Source organism: Oreochromis aureus, linkage group 13 (genome assembly GCF_013358895.1).
Source record: "Oreochromis aureus strain Israel breed Guangdong linkage group 13, ZZ_aureus, whole genome shotgun sequence".
Classification (NCBI taxonomy): domain Eukaryota; kingdom Metazoa; phylum Chordata; class Actinopteri; order Cichliformes; family Cichlidae; genus Oreochromis; species Oreochromis aureus.
The window spans coordinates 2,506,651-2,520,829 of record NC_052954.1 but is presented as its reverse complement, the minus strand read 5'-3'; the positions used below and the strand labels follow the sequence as shown (position 1 = coordinate 2,520,829).

General features: G+C 42.8%; 1 protein-coding gene across 1 annotated transcript; it reads left to right on the top strand.

Moving 5' to 3' along the window:
• Positions 1-450: 450 nt before the first annotated feature.
• Positions 451-10,852, top strand: fbxo28 (F-box protein 28). Its single transcript, XM_031746387.2, has 5 exons — positions 451-876; positions 1,794-1,903; positions 5,123-5,261; positions 7,234-7,429; positions 7,721-10,852. Exons 1-5 carry the CDS (start codon positions 688-690, stop codon positions 8,221-8,223), a joined length of 1,137 nt encoding a protein of 378 aa, XP_031602247.1. The 5' UTR covers positions 451-687; the 3' UTR covers positions 8,224-10,852.
• Positions 10,853-14,179: the final 3,327 nt, after the last annotated feature.

Here is a 14,179-nt window from a genome sequence, read left to right as displayed (position 1 = left end):
CCTTAATATTGCAAACTAGTTATAGTTTGCTAGGGGGCCAGGTAGGGCATTAACAGGGAAAGGGGGGGCACAAAGAAATACTTTTCTTTCTCATTCTCATTTAAAATATCTAGTTTTTAATAAATAATTATCTGAATCTTACAACCAAAGTGGTCATCTGATGTACAATGTATAGAAATCATACATATATACCAGCAACACAGTGTACATCACTGTAACAACAGCGTTTGTTTTCATTCAAAGGCTTCGTGGCGTTTCCTATCATACCTGGGGGGCCGGTCTCTAGTCAAAATGCCTGGGCCGGTTTTTTGTCCCAGTCCAGCCCTGGCAGTGGCTATTTAGGCGCACCTGGTGAAACTGCATCCCCCATCCCACTCTGAAACCGGTGACCACCACAGAACAAACACTGTGGGGTGTGGGCCCTGGCTCACCTGCACTAACTTTCTGATGACAGGCGTTTCTTCTAAACCTGCTGAACAACGTGCCGCTGCTGTTCATCACACAGGATCACATCAGCATTTAATACATGTATGTGTGAGAGCTGCAGCTCATGATGGTTTCAAACGACTGTGGACCGCACTGTGCGGCTGGCTGTTAACTGTTGAGTCAGTTTTTCCATCTTTAAAGAAAAAATGGCACGAGCTTCCTATTGAAACGTCATTTCCGGCTCGTCTGTATCAAGGCAAGATGGCGGCCGTGGTAGAAAGAGTTGATGGATGTGTTGGGTCCTTGGACTCAGATGTCGTGTCACTAAGACATACACCCCCTCCATCGGACCAGCAGCACCAGAACAACCCTCTGCTGGGCCTGCCCATCGTGGCCATCGAGACCATCCTCAACTTCCTGTCCTACGATGAGATCAGCCTGCTGCGCTCGGTGAGAACAAAAACAGCAGCAAAGCTAATGCTAGCCAGGGCTCCGAATCCTGTTTGGGTAGCACTCGTGTAAAGGCAGCGCAGACATCAGGCTGTTTCACATCTGTGCTCCCGTCTGGAGCCGTCTGTTTGCAGCCATGGCCCGCATTGTGCTCATCGAATTAGCAAGACAGCCGAGATGCGCAGGCTGGGATGCACGACACAACACTATCACAATCACAGAACTGTCAGGGTGCAGATGAGTGTTGGTCACGGAGTTGTTTGCAGTCAGTGCCGGGCTCATGGCTGTCCTCTGTCCTTATGTAACTCTGTGAGGTTAGTAAAAGCCTGGCAGCTCCGCTCGGCACACAGCCTGGAGGCTTTGTTCCTTTCCTGCTGTGCAGAATTGTCTGATTCAGTCTCTGTCATATGTTAGTTTGCATTTGCTGAAGAGTTCATGGCTCACTGGCTAAGTGAGGTAATAAGACTGCTGTGCACTACCCGTGTTTTCACTGACATTTGCAGATGAACTTAATGTTGTGACTGGAACCGTTTTCCTGCTGAGATATTCATAGCTAGTAAACACTCTCCTCTCAATGCAAAATACTGTAAACAAGATGTGCAATGAGGGTTTTTTTTTTTTAGCTTTACTCTGTCATACCACAATACTGGACTGTGTCATACCTTACCTTACTTACCAGTATGAGTGGTGCAGCTGTATCAGCAGATAACTATCAGGTCAGTGTCAGATGACTGTTGATATTTAATGATCAGAGCCAATGTATCAGCTCTTAAAACTGTGAATGTAGAGACTGGAAGCCCTCCACTTTATCCAAAGCACTGTGTTAAGAAGCCCATGTAGGCAAATGACTTGAAACTCTGAATTGCTACATACTCATCAGATTAGCTGTCCACCTGTGCTCTCTGATCTGTCTTCAGGTATGCAAGCGTATGGACATGATTTGCCAGCGTGTCCTGAATCAGGGATTCCTGAAGGTGGAGCGTTACCACAGCCTGTGCCAGAGGCAAGTCAAAGCCCAGCTGCCCAGGTCAGTATCACATCACAAGTTATTCCACTCTCACTGCACTCTGGTTTTCTGCAGGAACTCTCCTTTATTTAATTATTTGGTCAACTTTAAGAAGCTTGGAAATGACTTTATACTTTTACCTTGATCTGAATGAATTGGCTGGCACTTATGTAGAGCCTTTATAGTCTTTTTGGTCATAATATTGTCACCCTTTCACCCATTCTTATAGCACTTATTCTATACACTTAGGCATGTGTCACTCTCACACGTGTGCAGCTGGGGCATTTTATGGTTCAATAATTTGCCCATGGGCACTTAAGTGTGCAGATTAGAGGAGTCGGGGATCAGTTTCTTTGTAAGTATTTTTTCCAAATTCTTCATAAGCTGGGATATAAAATTCACACGTACCTTGTACTAAATGAAAGCATTGTATTTAAATGCAGAGGAGGGAAACAAAAATACAGGTACAGGCTGGTGAGTTAGGACATTGGGAAACAAAACCAAATAAAACATCCTTAACAAAAAGATCGTGTTGTCATGGTATCCTCATGAATGTAACCCTGTCAGTAGGGATGGGATTTAAATTTTTGATTCCCATCAACGATGAGAGCATGATGGTAACGTCCAAACTGCATCCAGGATAGAAACAGCTGCATTATGCTGCTAACACAACTGCAGCTCTTTCCAAGCACATGCACAGATAGCATGCTAATTCTAAGCTAGCCAAGAACCCAGAGTGATGTGAAAACTGACTGAATACCAACCCGTCTGAAGAAGCTTGATAATCAGTCAGGCTTCAGTCTCCATTTATACTGGTTCATATTTCTAAAGTAGAATCACCACGAGGATCGCTTTAAAGTCTCTTTGTGCTGTCTGCTTTGTGTTCATACCTAAATGTTAAGAGAAGGATCATTTGTGTGTCCTCATTAGGGATTTGTGCTGGTGTGTGTGGGACTGTAGCCTCAGGTTTATACTGTTAAATGGCAATTATGAGACAGTGTAACAAATTACTTTCTACTAGGAGTATTTGGGCAATTTAATGCATTACTCAGGAAAAGTGTTCTGTTTGACATGTGTAATGCATTACTCTGTTTGAATAACAACCCCAACACAAAGAGGGGAAATACCTCCAGGATGTGCACACATTTGACTACACAACATGCAATTAATTTGCACAAACATGCTGCTTAGCAATGGTGGCGACTCTTAAAGCAAAGACAGTGAGAATCAGTAAGTGATATGGATAATGGAATTGTTATCAGTTCCCATCACTAATTGTCAATCATGTGATACTATTTTGAGATAAGTTGCCCGAAGAAGAGAAATACGTGCTTTACACCGTCTGTACTTTCACAGCCTCTTTTATTACCCGTCAGCTGTAAAAGGCTGATGGGGTTTTGCTATTACCCAGCCAGATGAACAGGCAGCGTGGGCACCCAAGTTTGTGAATGCAACAACTCAAGAACGAGGCGACATAGTATTTCAAATTTCAAACCATAGGTTAAAAATCTTGGATGAGTTTAAAGACGTGACATGGAGAAGGTAATACATGCCTTTATTTCAACACGGCTTGACTATTGCAATGCACTTTATGTTGGAGTCAGCCAAGGGTCTCTTGCTCATCTTCAGCTCGTTCAAAATGCTGCTGCCCGCCTCTTAACTGGTACCCACAAGCATGATCATGTAACACCTATCCTGTCTTCTCTTCACTGGCTTCCTGTTCATCAACGAATTAATTTCAAAGTCCTAACACTAGTTTATAAATGCCTTAATGGTCTTGCTCCCCCATACCTTTCCGAGTTACTTCAGCCTTATATTCCTTCACGGACCCTCAGATCAGCTGACCAGCTGCTGTTGATTGTCCCAAAATCAAGGCTCAAATGCAGAGGAGAGCGAGCCTTTTCGGTTATGGCCCCAAAACTTTGGAATACGCTGCCTTTAAATATTAGACAGGCATCTTCGTTTCCTGTTTTTAAAACGCTTTTGAAAACACACCTTTTTTCGATAGCGTTCAGACTGGCGTGAGTTGATATTTGTATATGTTGTGTTGACATTGATAGTTTATGTGTTTTATTATGTTTTATGTAAGTGTCAGTGGTTTTATCTTGTGTCTTACACTGTGTTTTTGTACAGCACTTTGGGCAAACCTTTTGTTTTTAAATGTGCTATATAAATAAATTGGATTTGGATTTGGATAAATCCTGCTGACCTTAACCTCAAGGTCAAGGTCAGAGGTCAAGTTTTCTGAAAATCATCAAGGATTTTCACATTTCTACTGGTGGCTGCCAGGACACCAGCGTTTTAATTCCAGCCCTATTTATCTGACCATGTGACCTTTGTGTGAAGGTCATGGTGTTGGGCTGAGCGCTCAGGCCTGGTGGCTTCAGCTGTAATAGTTACAAGACAAAGTAAAAGCAGGGCAGAGTCTCTGATCCCCTCTGCTCGGGTTTTGTGTGAACAAGGAGTGCCACAAAGAATGAGACTCTTACAGCATATGTGAGGATGTTGTATTGTGTCCACAATATGTATGTATCTATCTTTTGTGTGTGTGCGTGTGTGCGTCTGTGTGTGTGTCCAATTTAAACTTTTACTATAATCTTGTCTCCTCGTCATCCTCCTTTTTTGGTTTGGTTTTTGGCTTCTTTTGGGTGTCGCCTCAGTGGATCATCTGCCCAACCAAAAATCACTTTATACCTGTGAAACACACACACACTTAAAACACTGAAAGCACTTTATTCTCTGCCTAAACACTTTGTCTAGTATTCACAACCACAACTTTTCAGCTTTAAATCTTGGGCAGTAAATTCAGTGCCCCAAACCTCAGTAAATTATGTTTGTGTCATTCACTTCAATATTGTCCTCCCAATATTTTGCCCTCTGAAAAAGAAAAACTCCTACAAATACATATATAATCAGGCCTAATTGGAAACATAACTTCCATCTTTCAGTCACTGTGTTCTTTTGGGGTTTGTTGTTGTTTCTTAGTCAAACCTACAATAGTTTCTTGACGTCGTCACGGGCTTTGTGCTGTGCTGACTGTGAGTGCATCAGCTCCTGTGGCTGTTACAGGCTCTATTTCTCATCCTTTTTCTTCTAACATAAATCAAATGAGTCTTTGAACAGTAAATCTTTTGATTAAATTTTCCCCTCCAAGCTTTGAATTTTCTTAATGATGTGATCATATAAATGATAATACATAGTAATAAATATTCTTCTCTTCATGTTTCCATTGTCTTCCAGGAGAGAGTCAGAGAGGAGAAACCACTCCCTGGCCCGTCACGCTGACATCCTGGCTGCTGTGGAGACCCGCCTTTCACTACTCAACATGACCTTCATGAAATATGTGGACTCCAACCTGTGTTGCTTCATCCCTGGAAAGGTTGGTGTAGCTGCTACTGGCAAACAACTCTGCAGCATCAGTAGTTTTCAAGACAGAAGTGAAAAGTTCTCATTTCAAAAGCTCATTAAAGTGAAACTAATCCATGCTTTGGTGTTTGCCGTGACATGCCACAATTTGTTCCTGGGTCTGGCGCTACATGCAGGATGGTAAACAAGATGAGTCCAAAGCAATAAAAGCAAGTTTTAGTCAAATTCAGATGTTGAATATGGCCTTTGTGCTTTTACACCTCAGGCTGCTTCAGGCTTGAGTTTGTAGTCTTATCAGAATCAGAGAAACTTCATGAATGCCAGAGGAAAATAAGCAATAAATATACAACAAACATCAAATGGTAAATGGTAAATGGCCTGTATTTATATAGCGCCTTTAATAGTCCCTAAGGACACCAAAGCGCTTTACATATCCAGTCATCCACCCATTCACACACACATTCACACACTGGTGATGGCAGCTACATTGTAACCACAGCCACCCTGGGGCGCACTGACAGAGGCGAGGCTGCCGGACACAAGCACTCATATAAAATGAGTGTCGAAACAGAGATACTTATAGATAAATAGATAAATATAGCGATATAGGTATAAATATGAATATACATATAAATGTAAAAGGACAAGTATGTGTGCAAGTATTTATCGTGGTATACAGAAGTGACGAGGTGCAGTGAGGTGTGATTATTTCTGTTCCGCATGTGTGGACCTGACCCACGTGGATGAATTAAAGAGTCTGACAGCAGCAGGAAGGAACGAGCTCCTGTAACGTTCCTCAGACAGCCAGGTTGAAGGAACCCTGTTGCTGTCCAGGGTGTTATGGAGGGGGTGGAGTCATTGTCCATGATTACCAGCAGCCTTGCCCGCATTCTGTCCCTGATCACCTCCTGCAGGGTGACGAGCTTCATGCCAGCAACAGACTCAGCCTTCCTCATTAGTTTGTTCAGTCTGATTGAGTTGTCCTGTTAAGGTTTGTGGAAATCAGTCTGCAGTTGGCTCATCATCAGGAGGGTGTAGGACAAGGTTTGATCAAGTAACTACCAGGGCTGAGACAGTCAGCTGTCACATGACTAACCAGCCCTACAAGCACTGATGGCAGTCCACAGGTTCATTTCTATTGCTGACACTGACACTGACAGTCAAACCTCTCAACACAACCAGCATCTCCCCCTCCTTTCCTGTGTGCTCCCCACAGAACAGAGTTTAGTGTGAAAGAAGTGGTTGATCTAGACGGACAAACAAAAAAGAAAAATGTGGAGCTGAAAAGCTGAGAGAGAAAAAGAAACCAGCAATGGATCCGACCTGTTAGCAGCTGCACTGTCAACAGTATTTCCAGCAGCCACTAATATAAATCCCTCGCAGTCCCAGGAAGCTGCTGTTGCTAGCATGAGCTGTGGAGAAATGCGAGTTTGGAGGCCGAAGACAGGTCTGCTGCTGCTGCCAGTTACTACCAGGGGAACAACTGCTGGAGACGGGGTTTTTGAAATGCCCAGTTGATAGTGGGGATCAGTCAGCAGCTGCCAGGTCAAAGCCGGCCCGATACAGCTCCTCCAATCAGGTGGAGGACCTGCAGAGACTCTTAAAGGCACAGAACACACATACACACACTGAGAATATGACCGGGGCCTTAACACACATGTTGAACTGCAGTGCAACGAAAATGCCCTAAACCAACAACAACAGTACCAACATGATTAAAAAGGAAAACTATTTGTTTGGTTATTGATGTTGAAACTTTAATCAGGTTGGTGCTGTTGTTGCTGCACTGCACTTCAACATGTGACCATTTAAAAACTATGCTTTAACTGTGAGCAGTGGCTCACACCAGAGCCTTTTTTAATTCTGACCAGGTCAGCTCCCCACCCCCACACCTGAATGCCGCACCAAGCTTTTAAAAGCCTGTTTCACTCATTATTTCTCTGTTATTTGTATTATCCTGATCACGTGCTGTTGTGTGCCATCAGGTTATAGACGAGATTTACCGCGTGTTGCGCTACGTGAACTCTACCCGAGCCCCTCAGCGAGCTCATGAGGTTCTGCAGGAGTTGAGGGACATCTCCTCCATGGCCATGGAGTACTTCGATGAGAAGATCGTCCCCATTCTGAAGAAGAAACTGCCGGGAGCCGATCTGTCTGGTCGCCTCATTGGCTCTGCACCAGGTAATTGAAATGTGACAAAAATAATAATAGTTGCGCGTCCCTATTGCACACCGTGTCCAAGGTTTTAAATGCAACATTTGAGCCACAATGATTGTGCGTTTGTGACTTTCCATTTGTCTCAGAGTTGTCAATAAATGTGAGAGACGAGAAAGTCATCGTCCTGTTTAATCTTCTTCGTTTGCACTGCTCTGTACGCTCACTGCTTCACACTCTGTCACCTATGCTGAAAGGGCTGAACTCTGTGCTAACTCGGGAACACGCTTTACTCAAATGTGTGTCTTGTGCCCTCAGTGGCAGGTCCATCTACCTCTTTGACCACCATGTCCTTGCTGGCTAAGAACACACCTTCCCGCTCTGAGATGACCAAGGTGCAGCAGCAGGTGAAAGTGAACGGGGCATCGATGACGGTACTGCGGAGGGAGATGCAGGAAATTCGGGTCAAGCAGCTGGAGCAGCAGAAGCAGCTGCAGGACCAGGAGCAGAAGCTGCAGGAACAGAGCCAGGTGATCGCTGAGCAGAACGCCCGCCTCGCAGAGCTGGAACACAAGCTCCGTGAACTGATGGAGAGTAGCGCTGCTGCTATCGGAGGACCCAGGCCCAACACAACTGTCCCCTCCACGTCCAGCAGCTCTGCTGTGTCTTTCACTGCTGCCAGCACATCTGCTGCTGTCTTGACAGGCGTGGCTGCGGCCTCACCCAGGGAGACAGAGGGTGAGGTAGGGTCTTCGCTAAAACGCACCAGAAAAAGCTCAGACCTTCCACGACAATCCAAACGGCTGCGCAGCAAGAAATGAGAAACTCAGTGTGTCATTTAGCTCAAGTTCTCTTGATTTTTAAGGTCTGACTGATCACATCTTAAACCCAGTGCCCAGAGTCATCAGCCACTCCACCAACACACGTCCTGTATACTGTCTCACACACAGCGCTGACACCACCTGCTGCGGTGTGGAATAATTCTCTGCTGTCCACAACCAAAACACTGAACCCTGAATGTCATCCAGGACTTTGCACACAGTTAGTTTTGTCGTTATAGAACTGTTAATGTCTGATTTTCCTTTTGTTAAAGACTCACCTACATAATACATTACTATGTAAACACGTCACTAGTTTATAGTTTCACCTTTAAAAAGGTCCCATTCTCAGCTAGTCTGCATTGTAGTTTCTACTTTGAGCAGTGGATTACTCCACATGTGGCGGTGTAGTGTACCATTTCAGGCAGTGGACTGAGTCAGACTACAGTGTGACCTAGGGTGACCGAGTGACTTGCTGATGATTTATCACTACCTGCATGATAATGTAACTCTATAGAAGACATTAGGCTTTGGCTACACAATGTTTTTTCTTATGCTCCATTCATCAGTGTCCTGGTTCTGCACATAGGATTTGTTGGCAAGTCCTTGCAAGGCTTCTGAACCACTTAAATCAATAAGGGTATAGGTGAGTGGTTGGCCATTTGCCTCTAAAAAGGTTGTTTATTAAAGGTTTCATTGAAATGACTGTACTCTCAAATGAAGATGCTTATATTTGCAGCCTTATATTTGGAGTCTTGTTAACAGAAGTCACCTTGCACATGTGATTTAATGCATTTCCTGTTTGTTAAGAAAATGTTCGTACTTGCCATTTTGGGAACATAAACTACTAAAGGATATCAAATTGAAAATAGGAAGTGTGACACTCCTGGAACAGCCTAACTGCAGTTGCATGTTGTTAGTAGTCAGTGATCTTCACAGGGGTCTAAATCAGTTGCAATAGCTTCTTTCTAAGTTTGGCTAAGTGCAATATGAATCGATGAAATAGTCAGTGATTTATTTCTTTTTAGTAGCTCGCTTTTTCTTTTCTTTCCTTCTTTTTTTTTTTTCAAGAGCCGCTGCTCAGATGAGGTTATTTTGATAAATTCTTGAATCTTCATTAAAAGGACGGCTGAAAGGAGGAGAAGGCCAAACTGTCATGTATCAGCTCTTTGGGGGGAATATGTACATCTGTGTGTCTTTCCACCCTGATCTTTACAGAAGCAGCAGTGAGCACAGGAGCCATGCTGCGCTGAATATGAAAGCAGTCGTGCGTTTGAAGCCCCTCATGTCCGTATTTGGCTGTTATATGATGCATTACTGTATGAGCTGTGCTGAGGATAAAAATACTATAAAACTGACCTTGATGGCAAACTGGTGTTTTGCATCTGTTCTCTGAATAACGTGAGAAGCCTGATGTGATCTTCAAACATTCTGCATATTCACTACACATAATATGTACTTCAGTACAGGTCAGTGTTTTACCTTGGGGGGGTTTAATTGTATAGTCTGTCTGATTTCACCTGAACTGGAGACACACAAGGCCTAACTTTGGCAGGCTTGCACAATATTCCATTACTTTCACTTTGCTAACAGTTTGAAAACTGAGACAACCTTGAATTAAGTACTTTAACTCAATAATTGTAAACTGGTGTCACTTGCTGGCTTTTACCGACATTTTCAACCACATTTCGCATGATACAACATTTGGCCAACCTCATCTGCTGATGAAGAGCTGAAGGGTTTAGTCGGTTTTTGAGGTCCAAAATGAACCAAATGAAAACAATGATCAGTTGTTTTTCTTTATTTGTGATTTGAAGATTTCTGGGGTGTCCCTGTCAGATCATGTCAACACTCCTCCAGTATTGCAAATATAGACTCCCTGCTTGCTCATACTGGGCTTTTCCCCAGCTTAGGACTTGTCGTTCTTCAGTGGACACAGAGAAAAACACAAAAGTGTAGAAGTACATGTGGGGGGGAAGAAGGAAGGACAACCCCCCCAAAACAAAATTGCATTTCAAAGGTCACTTCTAAAACTTGCAGGTTTTTCTCACTTTGTCCCAAATGCCAGCTGATTTTTGTTTTCTCCTCATGTTTGAAACTCTTCCTGAGACTTCTGCCTCCACCTGAAAAAGACGAGGGAAGTGAACCTGTTTTTTTGGACTTTTTTGCACAAATAGATGGCAGCAGTGGGAACTGATTAACGTTAGACTCTGCCTGCTTCCTTCTCTGTACAAACTTGTTTTGTTGCCTTGTGGCTGCACTTGTGTTTTCCTTGTTCCAAGTGTTTCTGTTCTTTGGATGACCTGAACTAACACGTGGCACGATCATTTGGTAAAGACATTTTGGAAATGCATCTCACGTGTGTATTATGAAGACACAAGGCAACAAAGCACACGAAGATATAATCTGGTGGCTCCATCTGAGACTGCGTCTCAGTCTAGAAAACTTTACTGTATTCTTCATGTATTTTAAAGTGTAGATTGTGAATTATTTCATGTACGTATGCCAAGAAAACTATGTTTTGAGTTGGCCGAGTTGCGGCTAATTGTACAGTCTTGTTGCGCACATTACTGTTACTGATGTACAAATCAAACCTATTAAAAATCAGCTTAACATATTTGTGTATCTCTGATTCTAAACATGAAGCTGTAGATGTAATGTTTGAGTGTTCATTCATCATATACATTCATTGCGTCTGGTAGAAAAACGGTACTAAAACAAATGTAATTGATATCAATCTTTGCTTGTGTGGTCGGTTGTGTTATCTATTTTGGTGGATACATGGCTTTGGCACGAAAGAAATAAAACCAAAACAGGAAGTGTTCATGCTGGAGACAGGAACCAGAAAACTACAGTTCTGATGACTAACTAACTGGAATGTTGTGCTGGTACGCTGCAGTGTGGCAATGAGACTCTACATCAAAATCAAAGCCATTTTTTAAACATATGCAGGTGTTACATCCTGTAATATGCATTATATATGGTTCAAATATGCAGTAAGTATACATCTGTCATATAAATACAGCCTATAACTTTACTTTCTTTAGCCCAGATAAATAAACATTTCAGTCACATGAAACGTGAGTTTTGATTTTTATGTACTGTATAGCATATATAATAAGTACGTAAACCAATCAGACTTGTGTTTGTAAATGAACCACCCCATGTTGTGTAGCTTTCTTAGAATAGAATAGAATAGAATAGAATAGAATTCAACTTTATTGTCATTGCACATGCACAGTGTTGGGAAATCAGTTTTACCCCGGTTCTTTTTATTCCTCAGGCCTTCAGAGATGGCACCGGAACTCAGTAGTTATTTTTACAAAATCTTTATTCATCTTTATTCATCTTCATTTAAGCATGCACTTCTAGAAGGGAAGACGAGGCCGGTGTCCCTCTGAAACAATCTTCACCTCTTTGTTAGTTCCAGGCAGCTTTATAGGAGCGACCCCATCATAAAACCCCCCACAATGTGCTGCAAACTCTGTGTCTGTGTCTATGTGCACGAGCACGTGAGTGCCTGTGTGTGCGCATACCCGTATGTCTATGTGAGTGCACGTGAATGACTGTGTACGCGTACCTGTGTATATGTCTGTGCATGTGAGTGAATGTGCATGTCAGTGTGAGTGAATGTGCATGTAGGTGTGGGTGCGGCATAACAGTCAAAGCACTGTTTGTGTGTGTCTCTGTATACGTGACTTCCTGGGGGTCATAAAAGTAATCTCCTCACCCAGGTTAAACCAAATTCCTCTACACAACATAGAAAACAGAGTTAACATATTACAAACACTGAGACCCCCACTATGCATCCACTGGGCCATTGGCCTCTTGTTGTCTTACATTTACAGATAAGGTGGAGAGTCTCCTGCAAGCCTATTTCTAAGTTATGGCAATTATGAGTTTTTATTAAAGGTACAAGCATCAGCAACCCCCAACTGTAGCTTCCTGTCTCCTTTTATGACAGCAGACCCTCAGTGTCAATAAATTCCTTTCCCTCTAAACAATTACACACACTCTCAAGCCTACAGCTAAGCCAAACTAAAACACAGACCAATCCTTCCTCATTACTGTGATCTAAACAAATTTAACACATTACATTCTAATAATTATTTTCTTGTACTCACAACAGGTACAGGGCAACGAAATGCAGTTTGCATCCATCCAGAAAGTGCTTAGCCGTGATATAGATATATTACAATATATATTAGCAATAATATAGATGTGTAAGTATATTACAGAAATGGGTCTATTATGGTATGTTATAATGTACACGGTGTGAAGTATGTTATGAATATTCTATAACTATAAGTATGTACAGGCTATGAACAGGATATAAATATGAAATAAAACTATACAGAAATCTGAGATATACAGTTATACAGAATGTGAACTATGCAAGTTATAAACAGTTGTAGGATTAAAAATTATCGTATGTACAGAATGATTATTTACACAGAACCATACAGTAGTGCAGTTAGGTTAAGTGAGATATGTGGATAATTGTGATAGTGATAAAGTGCTAGTGGTTGTGGGTGTGTGTATGTTCAGTCCATGAGTTTAACGTGGGTCAGATGTCAGGAGGCAGAGTTCAGGAGTCTGACAGCTGTGGGGAAGAAGCTGTTCTGGTACCTGGTGGTCTTAGTCCGGAGGCTCCTGTAGCGCCTCCCAGAGGGCAGGAGGGTGAAGAGTCCATGTGATGGGTGACTGGGGTCTCTGATGATTTTCCCAGCCCTTTTCAGACACCGCTTCCTGTAGATGTCCTTTATGGCAGGAAGTGGTGCTCTGGTGATGCGCTGGGCAGTTTTCACGACCCTCTGCAACGCCTTCCAATCCGAGGCGGAGCAGTTCCCGTACCAGACTGTTATACAGTTGGTCAGGATGCTCTCGATGGTGCAGCGATAGAAGTTCACCAGGATGTCTGAGGACAGGTGGTTCTTCCTCAGAGTCCTCAAGAAGAAGAGGCGCTGGTGAGCCTTCTTGACCAGCTTGGAGCAGTTGGTTGTCCAGGTGAGATCCTCGGAGATGTGGACACCCAGGAACTTGAAGCTGCTCACACGCTCCACAGCCGTCCCCTTAATGTGGATGGGTGGATGTGGGTCAGCATTCCTCCTGTAGTCCACGATGAGCTCCTTAGTCTTCTCAGTGTTAAGCAGCAGGTTGTTTGTGTCGCACCACTCAGCCAGACGATCCACCTCCTCCCTGTAGGCGGTCTCATCGTTGTCACTGATGAGGCCAATCACCGTGGTGTCCAGTGTTGGGTAAGTTACTTTAAATTAGTAACTTAGTTACATTACTAGTTACTTCTATCAAAAGTAACTCAGTTACTTCTAGTTACTCGTTACTTTCAGAGTAACGAGTTACTAGGGAAAGTAACTTTGGTTTTACTCAGAATTCTCTTGTTAATGTGTTGCTTCCGTAACTGGATACCCAGCAAGAGTGCCAGTCTTCTAGCTTGCTTACTTGCCACAAGTGCACTGTGCCACCTACCAATAGAAAGCAAGGCTCGCAAAATTTCAAAATCCCTGGTAGCCCTTCGGGCAGGCACTCTTCAGTTTTTGGTAGCCCAAAATAAATTTAAGTAGCCCGAATAAAAAAGAGAGCAATTTTTTAATGTTTTGTTTCCTTTACAATATTATACATTAAAGTATAATATTGTAACGGAAACAAAAATTAATCAGAAAGTTGTTAAAATACAAATCACAACAACTGTATAAAAATCACAGTCATCAACTCAAATACTTGTTTCTAATTGAACAGAAATTTCTATGAACTTGTAAGAACTGTGTAGAACATGAATCAGTCTGTGTCAGATCCTGAATCTGAAATTTCCACTGAAGTCAAGGGTAAGGGGAAAGTGGAACCAAGATCGAGGTCATTTGCTTTTTGAAGTTTGCAAAGACTGCTAAATTTTGACAATGGTAGTTCACTCTTTGCAACATAGTACGCTTTTGAAAGATTT

Bases quoted from the DNA above. Each gene is read 5' to 3' on its own strand.
- fbxo28 (XM_031746387.2), top strand. From the start codon at position 688: ATGGCGGCCGTGGTAGAAAGAGTTGATGGATGTGTTGGGTCCTTGGAC. The intron at 5,262-7,233 runs GTTGGTGTAGCT...GTGTGCCATCAG, and splicing joins GTTGCTTCATCCCTGGAAAG to GTTATAGACGAGATTTACCG. The intron at 7,430-7,720 runs GTAATTGAAATG...TTGTGCCCTCAG, and splicing joins CCTCATTGGCTCTGCACCAG to TGGCAGGTCCATCTACCTCT.